Source organism: Kwoniella bestiolae, chromosome 2 (genome assembly GCF_000512585.2).
Source record: "Kwoniella bestiolae CBS 10118 chromosome 2, complete sequence".
In the NCBI taxonomy this organism is placed as follows: Eukaryota; Fungi; Basidiomycota; class Tremellomycetes; order Tremellales; family Cryptococcaceae; genus Kwoniella; species Kwoniella bestiolae.
The window spans coordinates 1,106,968-1,127,110 of record NC_089242.1 but is presented as its reverse complement, the minus strand read 5'-3'; the positions used below and the strand labels follow the sequence as shown (position 1 = coordinate 1,127,110).

General features: G+C 45.2%; 8 protein-coding genes across 8 annotated transcripts; 4 read left to right on the top strand and 4 right to left on the bottom strand.

Moving 5' to 3' along the window:
* Positions 1–1,225: 1,225 nt before the first annotated feature.
* I302_103565 (uncharacterized protein) lies at positions 1,226–3,715 on the bottom strand (the record flags this gene model as incomplete). The annotated part of the gene is made up of 12 exons (XM_019188932.1): positions 1,226–1,729; positions 1,810–1,878; positions 1,936–2,007; positions 2,070–2,115; positions 2,174–2,278; positions 2,400–2,475; positions 2,544–2,747; positions 2,899–3,031; positions 3,103–3,191; positions 3,264–3,287; positions 3,349–3,408; positions 3,493–3,715. 12 exons carry the CDS (start codon positions 3,713–3,715, stop codon positions 1,226–1,228), a joined length of 1,605 nt encoding a protein of 534 aa, XP_019048494.1.
* Positions 3,716–4,323: 608 nt separating this feature from the next.
* I302_103564 (uncharacterized protein) lies at positions 4,324–7,525 on the bottom strand (the record flags this gene model as incomplete). The annotated part of the gene is made up of 5 exons (XM_019188931.1): positions 4,324–5,608; positions 5,677–5,842; positions 5,909–6,409; positions 6,470–6,722; positions 6,794–7,525. The coding sequence occupies 5 exons, from the start codon at positions 7,523–7,525 to the stop codon at positions 4,324–4,326; spliced, it is 2,937 nt and encodes a 978-aa protein (XP_019048493.1).
* A 1,259-nt stretch (positions 7,526–8,784) lies between these two features.
* I302_103563 (uncharacterized protein) lies at positions 8,785–10,960 on the bottom strand (the record flags this gene model as incomplete). Its single annotated transcript, XM_019188930.2, has 6 exons — positions 8,785–8,863; positions 8,923–9,232; positions 9,284–9,453; positions 9,519–9,665; positions 9,739–10,038; positions 10,089–10,960. 6 exons carry the CDS (start codon positions 10,958–10,960, stop codon positions 8,785–8,787), a joined length of 1,878 nt encoding a protein of 625 aa, XP_019048492.2.
* Positions 10,961–11,391: 431 nt separating this feature from the next.
* I302_103562 (uncharacterized protein) lies at positions 11,392–12,725 on the bottom strand (the record flags this gene model as incomplete). Its single annotated transcript, XM_019188929.1, has 5 exons — positions 11,392–11,562; positions 11,619–12,019; positions 12,077–12,249; positions 12,297–12,510; positions 12,557–12,725. 5 exons carry the CDS (start codon positions 12,723–12,725, stop codon positions 11,392–11,394), a joined length of 1,128 nt encoding a protein of 375 aa, XP_019048491.1.
* A 1,633-nt stretch (positions 12,726–14,358) lies between these two features.
* Positions 14,359–14,879, top strand: I302_103561 (uncharacterized protein; the record flags this gene model as incomplete). Its single annotated transcript, XM_019188928.1, has 2 exons — positions 14,359–14,405; positions 14,462–14,879. The coding sequence occupies 2 exons, from the start codon at positions 14,359–14,361 to the stop codon at positions 14,877–14,879; spliced, it is 465 nt and encodes a 154-aa protein (XP_019048490.1).
* An 839-nt stretch (positions 14,880–15,718) lies between these two features.
* On the top strand, positions 15,719–16,847 carry I302_103560 (uncharacterized protein; the record flags this gene model as incomplete). The annotated part of the gene is made up of 8 exons (XM_065869691.1): positions 15,719–15,832; positions 15,893–16,097; positions 16,142–16,271; positions 16,317–16,367; positions 16,413–16,427; positions 16,530–16,612; positions 16,660–16,681; positions 16,730–16,847. 8 exons carry the CDS (start codon positions 15,719–15,721, stop codon positions 16,845–16,847), a joined length of 738 nt encoding a protein of 245 aa, XP_065725763.1.
* Positions 16,848–17,002: 155 nt separating this feature from the next.
* Positions 17,003–19,612, top strand: I302_103559 (uncharacterized protein; the record flags this gene model as incomplete). Its single annotated transcript, XM_019188926.1, has 1 exon — positions 17,003–19,612. One exon carries the CDS (start codon positions 17,003–17,005, stop codon positions 19,610–19,612), a length of 2,610 nt encoding a protein of 869 aa, XP_019048488.1.
* A 213-nt stretch (positions 19,613–19,825) lies between these two features.
* I302_103558 (uncharacterized protein) lies at positions 19,826–20,116 on the top strand (the record flags this gene model as incomplete). Its single annotated transcript, XM_065869690.1, has 2 exons — positions 19,826–19,863; positions 19,915–20,116. The coding sequence occupies 2 exons, from the start codon at positions 19,826–19,828 to the stop codon at positions 20,114–20,116; spliced, it is 240 nt and encodes a 79-aa protein (XP_065725762.1).
* Positions 20,117–20,143: the final 27 nt, after the last annotated feature.

Genomic DNA, 20,143 nt, shown 5'->3' with positions numbered 1-20,143 from the left:
ATAGAGAAGATGTATCTAGAAAAGGATCTTACCAGAGCCTCTTTCCAAGGGGTAACCACAACCATCCAAGAGATCAACGATCTTCCAGATATCTACGACGAGCTGAAGTGTACCGAATGGCCCGCCATTGTGAAGTATACGATGGAGTCTCCCAAAGCTCACGCATACACCGATCTTCGTGTTGAGCTTCAGGACGCTCTTGACGAAGTGGTATCACGCAAAGACCAATCGTACCACGATACTTTGAGCTGATCGAGTAGCGTGCAATGGCTGGATTAGACCTTCTCAAGAGAAGGAAATTTTGATCTCAGGTTGGACACAATCTATGACTGGAGGTCAGAAGGAGAATTTAGACGCCATGTGAGTTGAGTTGATCCTCAAAAGTCTATCGACTGACCATACATACATTGTTAAAGGGTGAGATGTATCGACGAGGAAGGCATCTGGCTCGAGCTTCAACAGCCTACGCGATCAACGCGAGTATCGCTTCCATGCGACGGCAAAAAAAGAGGGATGCATATCTGATTGACTTATCCTTCACATGTGTGTAGACTCAGAGCCCAACTCAGTAAATGAGCAATCACACAGAGAAAGGACAAGCCCCCAGATTCGAGCCACCAATGCTCATTTATGATCCTTCTGATCAAGTGTTCTCAGTCAGATATCAGGAACCTGGGGATCCGTCTTTCCGCAGCATTAATGACATTGCCGAGCACATCCTTGGATATTAAAAGAGGTGGTCTGAGCCCAACCGTGAGTCTCGCGTTCTTCACGCCATTTTGCTTCTGGCATATCTTGTGACCCCATCCATCCTCCGTTCCGAAAGTCGTGTACTTTCCAGCGATTGTCCAGTGGTAAAAGATTACTTGCTGATAACAATTCTCATCGTGAATTGAAGAAAGCTGATTATCTAAGGTAGCAAACGCTTGCTGTTACAATGACGATTAAGGCAAGGCATGCTGTAACATCCTTCACCCATCGGTCAGAATTTCATGAGAGCTGTATCCGTATCGATCAGTGAGCTATGCATGATCTCGTAGCGGTCCATTATCCGTGAATTTGCGCCAGACCTGATGACCATTGCGATTCTGACCGTAATGCATATCCGTGAATGCAATGTGTGATCCTTCATGTTGATCTCCGATAATAGCTACACGAATACATCTACATCTATGATACAGTACAATCCCATCCGATCGAACATTGTCCATAGACGCACAGCATCTCACAAGTCGTTATATTTCCCTCTACTACTAGACCACCAACCCATCAACCCACTCAAGCTGGGCCTAATCCTATGTCCCCTCTCTGTTCCAGGCGAAGGCAACTTCACTGGACTGCCCAGATCAATCCGTTGGGGTGATGCTTGCCATTCCGCTTTACCTGATATTCCCTTATGCACAGATAACGGCAAGAACACCCTGGGTTCACCATTCACCAGCGAAACTGTTAAACCCCCATTGGGATCTGTCGCGAAGATCTGTCCTGTCAAGATGTCAATGACGGGTAATAACGGTTTATAGCCCGTTTGATCAGGTGACAAATGGATGGCAATGGCTGGTACGGATGATCCATAGTTTGTCAAGACGGATAGTAAGGGCGCTTTGGTCAGGGCGATGGTATGATTACCCAGTTGATGGGCTTTCATCAGTGTTGTGAGGAATTCAGGATGCGAGGTGTATGCTGAGCGACGGGCCTGGTTGAGCGCCTTGATCACTGCGTATGTGTTCTGCGATCGTGTTCAAATGGGTGGGGTGGGTCAGCGTTTCGGTCATGACGCTATTGATATAATGGAGGTCTGCAACTTACTGTAATAGTAGAATACCCGTATAACCACATGGCTTCTCGGTTCATCGGATCTTCCCCACCTTGTAGCCCCTGAGACCAGAGCGATTAGCCTCCACAGATCTCATCATCAAACCATCGTAGGCTTACATGTTCCCCTCCCATATAAAATATCGGTACTCCATCATTCACGAACGGATATACAGCAGCGTTCTTGATTAGCTGCGATAGTACATCGTTCGTGAGTGCAATCACCGAGTCAAAGCTGTTGATTGTTGACTTACAGAAGGATCGTTTGTCAATCCAGCAAATCTTGGAAAGTCGTGATTACTAGATAAAATATATCAGTCAGATTCATAGAGTACAGGAAAGCACGGCTTCGTCTTACTCTAAAAATGATCCCAACGTAGTAGGATCGGGGAACAATCTATGTATCTTTGATGTCATGTCCACCAATTCGAAAATTGACCCTAGGGGATTTTGGAATGCTCGTCTGGAAGAAGCGTCCTCGTCAGCAACCCTACCAAAACAGAAGGGACGAAAAGAGACATCAAGACACGATTCAGGAAGTTGTAGCGAACATCTGTAGACCGAGACGATATGTGAAAACTCACCTGATATGAAAGAAAGTCGCAAAATCCAATATACTAGTCATACTTTCCTTCTGATATGGCGCAAGATATGCTGGATCTATCGTCCGCGGGCATTCATCAGTATGAACTGCAAGACTCTTTGGAGTCATAGAATGCAAGGCTCACCTCCATGGAGAACTTCGCCCATAGCTACCACCCCTGCAGCCTTGATGAAACCCGGCCAGAAATCTTTCCTGACATGTTTGACCGTATCTATCCTCAGCGCATCTATGTGAAACACTTTGACCAAATCCTGGATCCAGCTGTATAGGGACGCAATAACGTGCTGAGACTCGGTGTTGAGATCAGGCATGTTTTCAGATAGCCAACCTAAATTATCGGTGCATCAGCTCAGGAGTGTGCGGAAGGATAGTAGACCTGACACAATATATACCAGATGGGATGTGAAAGTATGCGAAGTGGATGACGGAGACGGACACGAATGGCAGGGTGACATCAGAAGACAGTATGGGACACCTACAGTTCTCCACATCCCACTGATCATCCCAATCAGGCGAACAGTATGTATGAAAGTCCGCCGGCGAGTTGAATGGACCATACCGCTGAGAAGGTAAGAAAGTATCTTTCGATTCGACTCCAACGTGATTTGCGACCTTTTGTGTAGATAACCTGTATTCTCAGCTATAGTCCCCAATGAGATGGCCAGCGGGGAACAGACACGCACCACATCAACCATCAAGTACATCCCTCTAGCATGTATAGCAGCACTGAGATCTAAGAGGTCCTGAGGCGTTCCAAAGTGCTTGTTGAGCTCTGCCCATAAGTGAACCACATCAGCTCGTTATTACACAGTACGTATTCTATCGAGCATCAGGGTGAACATACCGAATATGTTTGAAGTCCAGTATCCTACAGTACAAAGGTGTCAGCTAACCAGCGTATAACATTAACATGAGTCGGGTGAGATCACCATGATACGATTCATGATCATACAATCCCTCGATATTAGCTACAACAGGTGATATCCATACTACCCATCGCATCAGCACACACTCCTATACATCTCACCAGAATGCACAAGTCAGACATCAAGCGGCAAATAGTCCAAACTCACTCGTATCAAATCCCATCCCCTGTATATAATCCAACCTCTTCTCAATTCCCTTCCAACTCCCTCCGCAATGTTTCCTTTCAGCGGGATCACAGTGCGTTATCTGCTCATCTGCGCGGGCGAACCTGTCCGTCAGGACCTGGTATATAGATCGAGAACGCAGGTCGGAAGTGGTGAGGGATGCGACGAGGGGCGATAAGGTGAGTAAAAGGGTGGAGAGCAGCATGGTGCTATTGCTGAGACTTGGGAGATCTACGTTGGAGATGGCATGTGCAGTTGTTGATAGCTGGGGGAGTTTGATATGTCGCCTAGCGAGAGGCGAGCGATGTTGGAGTCGCACACTGTGAGTGCAGGGATATACCAAGAGTAGTAAATACAGCAAGAAGATGAGAAGATACAAGATGCACAGCAGAAGCAGAAGTAGAGAATCCAAAGTTGAGATTAACTTACAGTATTCTTTTTATGTGGTAATTGCGATCGGGGTCCCATACAAAAGAATCAACAAATACAATCAATCGATCCCTATATGCCGTAAGGTCGCGAACATTCAGCATCATTTATCAAAGCAGCAGCATCATACAAGACATAGAAACACAGCATGCATACATGTAATCTGATTCTCATTATCATTCTCTTTATTTATCTAACAATACATAATGATAATTGTCCATTTCCAGTCTCTTCCCCCGTCTCCGATCCGATATGGGAGACAATAGCTCATCGAAAGTCTCGCCCTCTGCTAAGATATAGACCTGACAAGGGGATCGATCATCCCCACCACAAAATTACTCTGACCAAACGCCAACATCCGACATTAAATCTCCATTCCATCAATCAAACATCATCTCTGAACCTCTCCTCTCCCTCCTCCTGCACACCTTCAATCCCTCTAGGACCCTTTGAAGGGCTCGACCGTCTCCTCCCACTAGACTCCCTTCTCCCCTCACCACCTCCACTGGACCCTCTACGATGTTCCCTCCCTCTACTGTTAACGGGAGGTACCGAGAAGTAATCGCTGGTGCGTATATCGTACATTGGCGAGATATCCGGTCTCATGGAATGTCGATTGTTATTCCCGGGAGAAGGGAACGGTCCAGACATAGCAGTAGAAGAGGGGAACGGGCCAGACATTGATGTAGAAGAGGGGAAAGGGCCAGACATCGTTATTGACGGTTTCCTACTCTTCTGTTGGGGTGGAGGAGGGGGCGGTACGGTAGAAGGATAAGGTGCAGAAGCCAGTGGGATCGTCTCTGAACTAGCAGAGTTGGGTAGATCCAAATCTGCTGAATCGGTATGATGGTGGCCTGCTGAAGGGCCATGCGGAAGCGGGGGAGGCGGTGATCTGGTCCTGACTCGTCCAGGCGCAATTGCAGGGGCAAGAGCAGGTGCAAGAGCAGGGGTAGGGGAAGAAGGATCGTTCATATCGATCAAAGCGTATTCCTCTGGATCTTCTGTAATTCCTCCACCTAACGTCGAACCCCTGGAAGATCGTTTATCCGCCGCACGAGTTCTCCGAGCATCATCATCATCCTCCTCAGCCACTTCAGGTAGATATCCCAGTCGGATCGAATCGTTCCCTTCCGTAGTAGACATCCAAGAATCACCTTCGTACTCTGATCCCGAGAATCCTTCGACCATGGATTTCTGTCGTTGCGTGGACGTATGTTTCTTATTTCGTAGGGACGAGAAACTACTGTCACTCTTGTATCCAGCAGGTTTGGGTCTTTCCGGTGCAGATCTATAGGTGACGACTCCAGCTGCGCCGAACTTCCTTCTAAGCCAGAACCACCATGCGCAGAATGCTGCAGCGGCCAGCACGAAGAACCCCACGACGCTGACCACAGCGATGACAGTGGTATTGACGACTTTCTTCTCGGCTGCCCCATGTGAAGGTTGAGATCCAGGATTTGTCGGACTTCCACCATTGTTGACTTGCTGGTCGGAAGAAACGGATGCGAGCGACTGACGCTGTACCCTTACCGCATAGAAATCTTGTGAAGCTATGGAAGCGTTCGTGAGAGATATCAGACCTACGGTCGGCTGCCACGTTTTCTGCTTGTTCGTGTCGGGGTACTGGAAGATGCTATACACATTTTTCATGAAAGAGCTTCCGAGGATGCTACGAGTGTGGTTTACGAGGGATCAATACTGAGCACTGAAGGGAATACCTGAAGTGAGATCACTCACAAATCACCAGATTCGCCAAGATTGCTCGAATACTGGATCATACCGATACACTGCTTCTGGCTGGCATCCTCGGGATCAGGGTATGTCATATCGAGTGGGTGTACTGGGAAAGCTTGACCGGCGATATTGAAAGTCAGTGCCATCTGTTGTGTACAAGGCAAGCGGTCTATTCAAGCATTTCGATATCAGCAAATCTATTGATGAAGTCTTGGGCGGATGATGTATTACTCACAGAACCCATCAGAGCTCATCGATACACCCATAGCGCTATAGATCGCATCCGCATATTGCCTATATCCCGTCAAGATCTGCACACCGCCAGAATCCAACACCGCAAGGGGCGAGGGTCTAGTCGCGTAAACCTGACTCGGTCCAAGCGTAACATTGGTTATTGTTGGGCCAGTCCCATTCTCTTGATCGTCCCAGGTAGTCACCGATACACCTTGAATGGGTATCCTCCAGTGTAGATAACCCGTTACACCTAATTGAGGTTGAGAGATGATAGGGATGTAAGGAGGTTCGCAAGGTGATGGGCAGATGTTCTGATCGACAGCTCCGATACCGAATGTAGAACTGGTTCGTACGTCTTCTCTTCGTTCTAAAGCCAAAGCAAAGAGTCTTTCTGAAGGTGCCGAAGCTCCAGCTCCAAACAAGTTATCAAGGAACGTAGCCCCGTCAGGATCCGACGAGGTGGTACCCCCAATATTAGTCAGGATGGTTGAGCTTGCCGGTACTGTCCCAACTCACGCATCAGTATCGCAAAGAGACGAGCAAAGCATATCAAGCGACTCACGAGCCAATCCCAGAACACCAGCGAAATTTCCACCTTTCAGATCCTCATTGCTAATATCGGTAGCAGCTATGAACGCCTGATATCCAATCCCGAAATCTCCTACTTGTATTTCCTCCCAATAGATGTTTCCATCGACCGAGCCAGACTGGTATGTGATATCTGCTGATACCCCCGATTGAAGCGATTGAGAGGCGTTGAATAGAGACGGAGCGGTTTGACAAGAAGAGGAAGTACAATCTGTAGTTGCCACCCACTACGACACCGTTTTTTGGCATCAGCACAGCAAGCGGAATTGACGCTAACACAGCGAGAACGAAAACATACCATATCTGAAGATCCTAGATCCACCTGGAGTTTCAAAGTCTGTACGTCCAAGCCATTCCATGTGGGTGGTCTCCTCCTCCCCAAACTCCTCTTCTCAGCTGATGGATCATTCGCTCCATGACCCAAATCCACGTCCACACTATACACCGCTTCCGTATCACTATCTCCTCCTAGTGTGAGATTCAGCAACACACCTGGCACAAATGCTGTTTGAGAAGGTTGCGAGGCAGAGGCAGTGTACGACCGTGATCGAGAGGCACTATATGACCAGAGGGAAGTGAACGATGTCGATCGATAGTAAGATGAAGATGAGGTAGAGGTAGCCTGGTAATCGGTAGTACCATTGTATGTCCCAGTTGCGTAAGCTGATGTAGCATTATATTGACCATCCACAGAGGAAGATGATGAAGGTGAAGGCGACGGTCCAGTGAACAGAGGCCGCTGCGTTGTAGAGGCGGAAGCGTCAAAAGCAGTCGTCCCGCCGAGTGAGTCCGACGATGCTTCGGAGGATGATACAGCCCCCTGTCCATTATCCTGCCGTCGGTACTTCGCCGACAGGTCGTCTAATTTGCTCAGCCGGGGTGTATATCTATTTCGACGGGGTCTGATGATGGTGGGTGTGGTATATAGAAAAGGACAAGCGGAGTTGAGAGGGCAATCTGTTGGTGATGGTGTAAAAGGCTGTGAAGATGGCCCAGCGATGGGATGATCCTCCGCAGAGAATGGATTCATGGTTTGTGTGATATGATCAAGCTGTGAGGATAGGCGATGTTAGCGGTTGTGATCGATTGAAGACGTAAACACGATAACGATTCGGGACACAGCCTAAGGGGAGGACAAGGGGTGAAAGGATTGGATATAGAGAAAGTAAACGATGAAGAGATGGACAGTTACAGTGTCAGACTTGAACCAGGTCAGGCAGGTTCATAATCGTACCTCGCAACCCATTCAAGCATATCCATCGCACACCAGAGAGATCATAGCGACAACACCACTCACGTGAACGATTTCCTCCTCAGCACTGCTTTACCATGATATGTTATTCTATCAAAGAGATCTCATCCACAAGCTTGGTTCGTTGGTTTCTCCTTTCCTCTCTTTCCAATGTTCAGTCCCGCTGAATGCCTCCGCTTCCAAAACAAATGATCTTACCAATATATCAACAGCACCTAGCGTGAGCTATGTATGCTATAGAGCAGACGCAGTAGATGTACGGATACTCGACTGCAGAGATATGCCGGTATACAGATGAGTTTGGATGTATTGTTGAATAGAGATGAAGAGATGGAAGGTGGACGAGGAGGTATAGAATGGTATTCGTGGTCCTGTGATGGAATGAGCTGAATGAGCGATCCGACCCGTGACCGCAATTGTACGTGATGAAGCGATCCGATTGATGAACTGGCACCTGGCCTCGTTATAGGATGTCGATGGATATCGGCAGGGGGATGAATGAGAATGTACGAATGGTGAGGTGTTACACGATAATGAATGAGTAGAGTAGACAATGTAAATTGAAAGAAACCTACATAAGCATGATGAGTGGTAAGGTAAGGTATAGAAAAAGGGACGACTAAACGGATTGAAAACCCTGTTTACCCCATCCGTGTATCCGTATTTAGCAAACACTTTACATAGCCCCTTTCGATTTTGGACTGGGCGCTCTTCATCCTTCATTGCGCGTACATCCCATATTCTTCTCTTGTCCCATGGCCACCGCATCCTATACTACTGTGTATGCATGGCTCGAGCGCTCCTCTCCCGCTTCTGATATCGCACGCATGCACGAACGCGAGATGTTCAAGTCTAACGACAAGCGGGGTGCCCCATGGTTGTCGGACCGATACAAGCTTATTCTCAGGCTCAGGGGAAGGTTTAACGAGGAATCCTCCGATTTAAAGCGAGCGAGAATGTAGGCGCAGAGGGCGACGCTTGTATATACACAGGTACAATATGCATGGTATATACAAAGTCTATTGCGCCACTCCCAACTATGCTGAGGTCATATCACCCCTTACATCCTCCTTGTCAATTGCCTGCTTAGCCTTTCTATCATCAAACCAAATGACCCTTTTGTTCCCACAATTATCAGTACAGATTGCACCAATTGAATTGAAGAGAGTTCTCACATAGCAGTAGTATCATCCCTTGCACTTCTCACGCCAGGTGCTCTCAAACTTAAGAACTGTCTTCTCAACTCCCTATCATCCCCACCTAGAGCATTCCTAATCAGGTGAGTAGCAGCATTGCTATCTTCATATACCCATTTTCCCTCCATGTTCAGTTCCTCCTTGGGGTAAGGATGTTCACCTTCAGGGAGAGGTGGTGAGTGAGGGCAAGTAGCCATGATTTCAATCTTTGAGGTATCAGGGTGGGTACTGTGGTTCAAATGGGAAGTGAGAAGGTATGAAGCTTCTTCTGAGGTGATCCTGTCCCACACTTCAATGTATAATCAGCCAAACTCTTCTGAATTCACAAAGATACACTTACAACCATCAGTAGCAAGAACAATGAACTTCAGCTCGTCTCCAGATTCAGGATGAATATCTCTAACAATTACTTCTGGCTTGGCAGTCACATATGGAGGTGTCTTATTGGGACACTCTTCAAACCACCTCCATCTTTCTCTAGGTTCTGCCTGATCCAGAGCCCTTTTGATACTATACCATTGCAGCAGACAATCAGCAATTTTACCTTCCCAAAAAGATGACACTTGGTGGCTCACTCTTTGAAGTCATCATAAGCAATCTTATAGGCATCATCACCAAATGCTCTAGAAGGTTGTAATCCCCCCAGGACTCTAGGTGTATCCCCATAACCTTGATTATGAACAGCTGTATCTCTCTCTTCTTCAGGATGTTCACTGAGGATCCTACAAATAAACTTGCATCATCAAAATCCAGTCTGCTGCCATGAGGTATAACAGAAAGAGATCTTTTGCTCACCTTGCAACCTCCCTGTCATTCTCACAAGTAACATCTTCAGACAAGATATCACACCTCCATTCATTTTTGGCAGGGTTCCACCAGCCTGCCACAGCTCTTGTATCTCCCACATTGGCCACATACAGCTTATCAGCTTCTACATCAATGATGGTTGTAATTGCACATGAACCATTATCAAAGAGGTTTGAGGGAACAAGTTGAGCAGGAGAGTATGGTGGGAGGTTGGGAAGGTTGTCTGCAATAGGATTGAAAAGGGTAGACCAAGTCCTGTTGATAAGGTGGGAATCAATAGCTAGGAAGCTAAAACTCATCTCAGCTCCATTTGATACAACCAACACATATCCACTCACCTTGTAGCAATCATCTCAGAGAATACTTTGGGATCAAACTCCTCAGATAAAACTCCATCACCAACTCCAATACCCTGGTTGAAAACCCCACCAACAGTCTCATCTTCCCAAGCCCTCTTGTTCCTTTCCTCATTGTATAAGAGCTTAGCAGCATTCCAAGCAAGACACCCATGTAAAGTCCTCCCAAGCAGATCAGACACAAAGGGTCCACCATGCCCATCAAACACACTAAACATCAGCAAATCCCCCTTCCCATCCCCTTCCAAAACCTCTTCACCCTGTTTGTTAGGGTATAACCTAGTCCTGAAATCCCACCAGTTCTTCCAGAAGAGGCTTTCTCCCTCAAGTAGATCCTTGACCTCACGTTTACTGATTATATCAGTTGAATACCTATCTTCACCAGTATCACCAGAAGGGAGACTATTGATTTCCCAGCTCTTCACATGATTCCCCTCCCTATTCACAAATACCTTGTTTTCACCATTCTTCACTTTCTTTTCTACCTCTTCTCCACTCAGAAGAAGATGGGTGAAAGTTTTCTTAATTGGTCCATCAGCTGAATCCAAGGTATAAGTCCATTCAACAGCTTTGGAAGGGATGGTCCTGATTTTACCTGGCCATCCACTGAATAAAGTGGTCTCCTTGTACTTTTCCTCTGATAGGAGGTAATATGCTGCTCCACCAGTGATGAGTGATGCTAATCCCAGAACCTTGTAGGTGTTAGATATGAGTCTAAGGGGCTGGGACTTGTAATTGGCTGTGAAGAAGTTGGGTGGCTTGAGAGCACTTGAGGAATATCTAAGTTGGTAGAATCTGGTATGATGAAGACCAAGGAATTGGTTAGACCTGAATTGTCTGTGTTTGAGTAACATGCTGTATTCTGTAAATGTAATCTAGACTGTATGTTATGCTGAAGATGCTGGTTCTGATTTGTATGTAATGATGACTGACAGCAAGACAGATATGACTGAACCAAGTTTATATATTACTCAAGTACAGGCTTCACTACTTGTCTGACTTATAAAGCAGAGAGAGTTGAAAAGAGAGGACTTCAAAGGATGTTCATTGTATGAAAAGAGCCTTTGAAATCCTTTACCACCACTTGAGAGTTGCATGTCATAGTCTTCATATGAAATGCCAATTTGCACAAAAGCTCTTGCAACACAGTATCTGAACAATTTCTACTGGCTTGGACTCTCTCTGAAGGAGATGACCAATGACAATTCAGGAGGCAATTTGTACAGGAGGATTGTCTGATGCATTCCACATTTGGATGTACTGTGACCCACACTGCTATACTATATTAAGTATCATATTTAGGTCTAGACCAGACCATAGGCCATAGATGGAACTTATTCTCCTCTTTCTTGGGTTCTTTCTTGACTCTTAAGCCACCACACAGAGCAGCCAAGAATGACCCTTCCCCACCTTCTTTCTTCCATACCCTATATCTCCATAAGACCCATAAGAGGAACTGATTCCTAAGATATCAGCTTGCTTAATAAAAAATAGCAAATCAACACCACTCACCAAGCTAGCAAGAGTACCCAACACTCCTCCAATTACTGCTCCCCCACTATCACCAGTGCCTGTTTGGTAAGGGCTGGATCCTTGACTTGGAAAGACAGCAGTTGCACCTGAGGAAGCAGCTGTTACTGTTGGTGAGCCTTGTCCTCTTGATGAGTTATCTCCATCTTGCCCTTGCCCAACACAGACTACATAGTCCAATGCAAATAGTAGCCCATCATTCTGATTGGTGATAGAGATCTGGTGGGCTTTGGAGGAATCAAGGTAGGTTGTGAAATATAACAAGGTGTTATATGTTTCAACAGTAGTTGTGGCATTGTATGTACCAGCAACTTTGGCATCCACCTCAACTTGATAAGCCCCAAATCCAGGTCCTGTCATCCCAAAGATGTAAAATGCACTCCCTAGATTCCTCATCAGCTTTGTAATCATATTCCACATAATAAAACATAAGTAAATACCCTGACATTGAAATTTGGCAGATGCCCCCCCCAAAGAAGTGTAGCTAACTGTTTCATCATAGAATGATCCACTTTGAATGGCAGATATATCTGATTGGGTTGCAGAAGTAGATTGAAATCCTGTGTATGTAATTTGCTGAGAAGCATCATCAAGAGTAACATTGGTAGCACTCCTGAGCGCCCATCATCAGCCCTTGATTCATAGTTGGGGCAGACTCACCCAGATCCCATAACCTGTGTTTGCACTTGTACACCTTGGAATGTGAATCCTTCTGAACCTTCTGCTTTACACTCCAACCTAGCTGTATGTGTACCAAACTCTGCAGATACACCAGCATTTCCTGATTGTGCAGAATTTGCTTGCACAGACCCATCCAGGCCTGTTTTGATCTGATAATTTGCACTTGGAGAATAGTCAAAAGCAACATTGGTGACTACACAAATCATCAGCTTATCTCCCTGTCGATATGCAATACTCACAGTAAAAGTCTGCCAATTCAATTGAGAAATCATTCTGACCCTGACATTGACTACTTCCATCTGCTAGTTGCATCCATGAGGCTCCTGGACTGCCTGTTTTTGAGGTGGAATATGTGAGTAAGGGTGAAGCAGCACTGATCCATATTACTGCTTGAGGAGTGTTAGACATTGTGAGTGTGTTAAGGTAGTTTGGATAAAGTTGAAGGGTCTGGCAAGACAATCAGGATTATCAGATCAATCACAGTAATATGCCCCTGATTATTTTCCTTTCAGTGGGCTATCACTTCTGATATGATATTGCTGGCATCATATCATGGATCTCCTGGTTTATTCCTTCTTTTCTGATACTGTAACTTGTGTCTTTACTAAAAGGATAACTAAAAGGATAGAGCTTTTCCAGCTTTGTTGAATTCCTCCATAGTGCCCCATGGATCTCCTTTGGCAAAGGAGGTGAAAGGATGTAAGCCTTCAGACTTGTTTGAAGCCTACACCCAATCAACCCATCTAAAAGAAATATAAGTCCTCATTCAACCAAGTTGTTTTCAAACTCCATTTTTGGTCAAACATAACAATCACAAATTACAGGAACCAACTAAACCAAACACCTACTTTGAATTACTGTCTTGAAGACTGATCACACAGCAGAGCTGTCTACTCAATAAATTCTAATCACCTTACCAAGTAAATAAACTTTCTCTTCTTGGTGGTACATTCAACCTCTGCTGATTTACCACTAGCATGCTGGTTTACAGTGCTGCAGGACCTGTGATGTCTTCTTACCCATACTACTATGGTAACATGTATGCAGGGATGTATAATGGATGGGGGAGATGGGGAGTTGGACCTAACTATGGAACAGGATGGCCTACTAATGGTTGGTATGGACCATACAACTACATGTCTGGTACATACTGGTAGATCATGGAATTGTTGTTGATGTAAGCCTTAGCATGAATGCATTTGTAAACTATCATATTCTATAAGTGGCATGAGAGTCTAATGAGTTCAAGGTTGACCCACTAGTCTGATGTCAATAACAAAGGATGAACAAAGGATATACTTACTTGCATAAACACCAGACTTATGGATGGTATCTTGAGTTTATTGATTCATGTCTTTGCCTCATCTACACCTGTTTACTATCTCATACACCATCATCAGCTTAAGTAAGTATGAAAGTGTCTGATTATTGGCTGACATTACTTGTAGCATGACCACAAATAAGCAAGACACCAAGTTACTCAAATCCCACCATAAACATGATCACCACACTGACCAAGCTCCACAACAGTTCCCAAACTATAGCCCTACCTCATTTATTCACCCTCAACATCTTGGAATGGTGGTGACTTCTGTCCCATTGAGTAGACCCCATCCCCATGCTCCTGCCCATCCACTGCATGATGTAGGCTTTGGCTCTCAACCACTCTTTGGCTGGGCTTCTGTCCACCCTATTCCTCATTCCTATGGCCAACCCAAGTATTGGAGATATCAGAAGCCAGATTATAGGAGGTTCTGTTATAGTGTTGGGAAAGCTGAAGTGCCATATGCTGCTTTACCAGGTGGACCTTTACATGGTTATCCAACATATATGAGTGAGAGCTTGGTAAGGAGGTGGTAAGCAGTGATGTTATTGGTGCTGTTTCATCATAGTGTAATATATGAATGTTTTGAGATGAAGCTCTTTTGTATGGTCATCCTTTTAATGGAGAGATAAACACAACTGTATCAGGCAGAAGCCAGCACTTATAACTAACTGCTGTCCATTAGTCACAGTTTTACTCACTACTAACATCAACAAAATGGACAATCCTCTACCTGACCAGAACATACCACAAGCTTTTTCTAGGTAAGTCAACTGTATCCAGACATTCAAAATACAGTTCTCCTGATGCTTTGTATCAGCATGAATCCTGCAACATTGTCTTCACCTGGTAATGGGTTGATTCAGCATCAAAATATGGCATCATCCCAGGCAAATGATGGAGCAGTTCCAGCCTATCCACCACCTGAATATAATGCTTATTCTCAAGTGGATCCACAACTGTTAACACCACCTGACTCTGCCTTGCAACATGTGGAATCACCACCCTCATATCCAGTGGTCCAGGGTCACCCTCATCAGCTCACCAACCCTCACACCAGCCTTGATACTATAAATTATCCACCCCCACAAGTCCCACCCTCCCCTCTTGATAGCCCTCCCAAGAGATATCAGCTTGACACACCTCCCTCACTAGACTATACTGAGCAACACTATGAACCATCATATCATCTTCATAGACACAAGCCTGTGAAAGTCAAGCATTATAAAGAGAAGTAAGTTCTGTCAATGAGAGAACATGTCCATGCTAATATGTTCAGGCCACAAATACACGTAGTATCCCAATCATCTGATTCTAAATCTCAGGTTGCTGATTCAATGCACATGATGATGATGAATCAAATGATGATGCAGCAAATGCAGACCCAACAGATGCAAGCTGCTCAAATGGCTGCCATGAACCAGCAGAACTTGCAAATGCATTCACAGATGGTACAAAGCGCATCTCATGGCAGTAGAGGGCATAAGCAAGACAAATCTTGCAAGCAGTCACAAGGAGCCATAAACATACAGAGTAAGTCTGATCCCCCTTGACAAAAGTTTTTAGCTCATTCAGATACCAGGTTGTTCACAGAAAGTAAAACCAAAACATCATAGACCAAGGGCCAGACATGCTATCAAACCAAAATTAGTCACCCAGCTACCACCCCCATCCATTGCAAGTAAGTGCAAACTAGGCTATCAAGTGTGCTGTTGTTTGCTAATCAGATTGTAGTGCCAGTACAGCAGTCGACAATTGAAACAGTTGCAATGGACAACTGGCAGGAAGCCACCATCATACTCTGCTTTGCAGCTGTTGGCCTGATCTACCTTATCTGCTCTAGAGCTGGTGGAGAGGAGAAGAAAGAGGACTTAGCCAGGAAACATATGTCATAGCCCTCAGAGTACATCTAAGCAGAAAGTAAAACATGCAATATGATTGAAGTATAGCCAATCCTTTGTCCTTAGTCACAAAGGAGTGTGAAAGAGCTGGCAACAGTGGTATGCAAAATCTATTTAGACCAGTCTGCTAGTCCAATATCATCACTTAATCAGTGGCCATCTTGCTCATATCAACCATGCTGAAGACTGTATTGCTGCTGCTGTTATTCATACACCCACATGCCCAAGCTCAAGAGCTATCCCATGAAGGTTTTGATAATCCAGCTTTGTATGGGGGGAGTATGCTGACTGTAAGTCTGGACATATCAGCCTTTATACACAACTGTTACTTGTGTGCTGATATTGCTCAGTATACCTTATGGACCACTCCTGCAAACTTAGGTGAACCACTAAATATCATCATATCAAATCAATCTCATCCAAGAGTACTGGAGGAGACTATGACGGAAGGTGGATTGTACAACTACCTTGAAGCAGCTGCTTTTGGTGCACAGTGTTTTGGTTTACACATGGGGGATAAGCAGCAGAGCAACTTAGGAGATGGCAACAAGAACCGTAAGTACCATCATAAGGGGGATTCTGCTAAATTCTGGATGTAGAAACTCAGAGAAGTATTCTGAGATACCAGTATTTCCACAATCACTTCTTGGGTACCTGTCTAGAAAGCATTTATGGTGGAAATCACATTAGGGTGTTCAAACAAGAAACAACTGGTGCCTACTTTCTAAGGTGAGCTTCTCTGATACATATACAGCTGATGACCTGACATCACAGCTCCTCAGCTGAAATGGACAGCAGTATGAATCATAAGCTGGGCATGAATGCGTGAGTCAATGCTTTATATGATGACTTGGCTGATCAAGAGCATAGATATGATGCTGGAAGGTGAGTCTTCACTAGTGAAGCAAGTGCTTAGTAATGTAGAGATCTATTTGTGGGAAATGCAACCAATATTGCCATCAAAGGTCATCTCAACACAAACACCAGCTTTATTGGAGAAACAAGTAAGAGAGGATGGAGATACAGGACCAAAGTAGAGTATGTGGATGATCTAGTACCAGCAAACAGAAGTGAGTAATGAAGTTTGATTGGTGAATACAGCTGATTATGATTACAGCTAAGTGGAACCATTACACTGGGTAAGCTCCCCCATGCCTGATTAAGAACCTTTGCTAACTTTCATCCAGTGTACAAGCAGTTGGTGGAGAGGTATCTGATGGGCTTGTGGCTGTCTTGACTGTCCAGGTGACAAAAGATGAACCTGGTCTATTAGGAGATCCAGTTTGGTCTGCTTTAGGGATGTAACCTTTGTTTATGCATCCTTTTTGCCCCCTCCTTTCCCCTCCTTTAGGCATAGTGTAAGATAGTGGGGTTAGACTCTGAGCAACAAGCATTGATATAAGCTGTTTTTTGAGATATGATATTAATTGTTCACAATCATACATGATATAGTCAACAAAATGGCTTCATTCCCAATATATGAACAGGCTTATCTCCCAGAATATGAGCAAGATCCCTCTTTCTTATATGATGACTACTCTACTCCTCCCCCAGTTTATGTGGAGGGAAGGTCCTATGAAGAAGAATCATTTGAAAATATCAACATATCAGATACCTATGTTGAATATGAAGAAGAGGATGAGCTACCAGAAGCTTGGATCCCATATTCAGGTTACTCAAATCTACCACCTGGAAATGGAAATCAACAAGTCATCATTGGTTCCCCTTTTCCCCAACCATCAGCTCTCAAGCAACACTATTGTGATTTATATCCTGAAGAGTGTAACAGGGTGGGAGGGTTGTTAGAAAGAAATACTACTGGTGGTAATGGTACATTAGAAGGTGATGTTGGAAAGGGTACAAGTCTTAATCATGTTGATCTATCTGGTTGTGGGGTAGCACTGCTCTTGTTACTCCTTATCCTCCTTGGATTGAATGGGGGATGGTCAGGTGATAAGGGTGGAAGTGATCCACGGAAAACAGGGAGATCTGATGGGAAAGGTGGGAAGGGGAGTGGGGATGGTAAAGATGGGAAAGGTGGAAGTGGCAAGGATAGAGAAGACAGAAGTAAAGATAGTAAAAGTAAGAATCAAGGTGAAACACCTGAGGAAAGGGCCAGGAGAAAGGGAGCAGAAAAAAAAGCAAATAAGCATGGTAATAAAACTGGGACAGGTAAAGATGGTAAAGGTTCTGGTGGAAAACATGGGGATGGGAGTGGAAAAGGTGACAATGGTAAACATGGTGATAGAAGTAAGAGCAATGGCAGAAGTAACAGAGGAGAGACACCAGAAGAGAGGGATCAAAGAAAAGCACAGGAGAGAGCAGATAGAAAAGCCAAAGATGATGCAGCTAAGAAAGCTCAGAGGGATGCAGATAGGAAGGCTAGGAGGGATGCAGAGAAGAAGGCTCAACAGGCACAAGATAGAGCAGATAGACATGGTGATAGGAATGGAAGAGATGGAAATGGTAAACATGGTGATAGAAATAGAGGTAACAGGAGCAGTGACAGAGGAGAGACACCAGAAGAGAGGGATCAAAGAAAAGCACGAGATAGAGCAAATAAGAAAGCCAAAGATGATGCAGCAAGGAAAGCTAAGAGGGATGCAGAGAAGAAGGCTCAACAGGAACAAGATAGAGCAGATAGACACGGTGATGGAAGTAGGAGAAGTAGAAGTAACCGACCTTCTGGTGAAACTTCTGAGGAAAGAAAAGCCAGGAAAGCTAAGGAGGAAGCAGATAGGAAGGCCAAAGATGATGCAGCCAAAAAGGCTCAAAGAGATGCAGATAGAACAGCTCAGAAAGCTCAGAAAGCAGCAGAAAAGAAAGCTGAGGAGGATGCAGCAAACAAGGCTCAGAGGGATGCAGACAGAAAAGCCAAATATGAAGCAGATAAAAAGGCAAAAGCAGAGGCAGATAAGAAAGCCAAAGATGATGCAGCCAAGGCAGATAAGAAAGCCAAGGATGATGCAGATAGAAAAGCCAAATATGAAGCAGATAAAAAGGCCAAAGCAGAGGCAGATAAGAAAGCCAGAGAAGATGCAGCTCAGAAGGCTCAAAAAGAGGCAGACAAGAAAGCCAAGGGGGACTCTGATAGTTCCTGGATCAGTCCACCTCTATTGCTGGGGCTGCTACTGTTATTAGCTCTGATGGGGTTTGCAGGGAAAAGCCAGATTCCCCAGGCCATGCCCAGTATGCCTAACTGGAAATGGAGGGCACCTGACTTGTTCCATAAACCAAGTGGGATCATTGGTGGAGGACTGTTAAGTGAGGATGGTGGGTTGTTAGGAAATGGTGGAGTATTGGGAACTGGTATATTGAAGACTGGACCTTCAAGACCCATTATCAGGTCAAGTCCCAAGGTGATACCATCCAGATCGAAATGGATGGTGAATGAACCTGCATCCCATATCCACATCAACAATGTGAATTCCCAAGGTAATGGTAATCCTATCACTTTTGGTGAGAGTCATGTGGTGGTGGAAGAGGGAATCCCAGTGGTAGAAGTGAGGAGTGAACCTGAACCTATCATTGTGGAAGACAAGGTCTGGGAACCCATCAACTTTAGATTCACTGGGCCAACCAATCCTGATAGGTTGCTCAACATGCTTCTGGCAGCTCTGATTGTCAGTCTACCTTTGCTGTTGGATTGGATAAGGGATTATCCAGATAACAGGTATGATCAACCTGATTACATCTCATCAAATATCCAACTCCTGATCTTAGCTGGGTTGATCCTCTTTGGGCTCTTGATTGCGGACTGGCACTTTGGGTGGACCACCACCATAGCACCATATGCAGAAGTCTCAGTGGATAGTGTCCAAAGTGGACTGACACCTGTCTTGGTGGGTGCTGTGGAAACCACTGAACAGCTGGTATGGGGATTAGAAGATGTCTTGTTTGGTGATAGTAGGGTTATACTGGGGATGGGTCTAGCAGCTTTAGGAGTGTTTTTCCTGTCACAGAGAGAACCGGATTTGGATATCCCTGCGACGGATTTTGCGAACTCTACTACTCAGGCTATGGTTTTCTTGGGGGCGCTCTTATTAGGTATGTTGTTGTGGAACGCTTAGATAGATTGGTATAACGTATAGAACGCAACTCTCGATCATGCACCAATGGCTGCTGCTTCATCGTTTCCGGATCTCTCCAGCACGGCGCGATCAGAGATACCGAACGGTCGGACATGAAGGTCCGGAATATATACTGGTGCGTTGTGCGTCATTTGTATCTCTTCTTCAAAATGTTGTTATTTTTCCCTTTGTTGTAGACATTACGTTTACACTATGAACTCGAAGAAGTCGACGATATTGTTCATCACCTCGTGGGTATACAATCGAGTGGCCGCATAATACGCTCACACTGCTCGCAACAGACCGGAAGCTGGCCAAGCGAATTGCAACCTTGCGGTAATCTCAGCACTCAAAGCGAGATATGGAGCAGAAGCAGATATCCACCTTGCTTCGTACGTGGATCTTCGCAAACGAATACCACCCGATGTGAGGTTCCACGAGATCCGCGGAGTGAGCATGACGAGGGGCCTGATGAGGAGGAATGGTAATGACCAAGGTGAGTGAGGGGATGTTTCGACAAAGGCTGGGTGG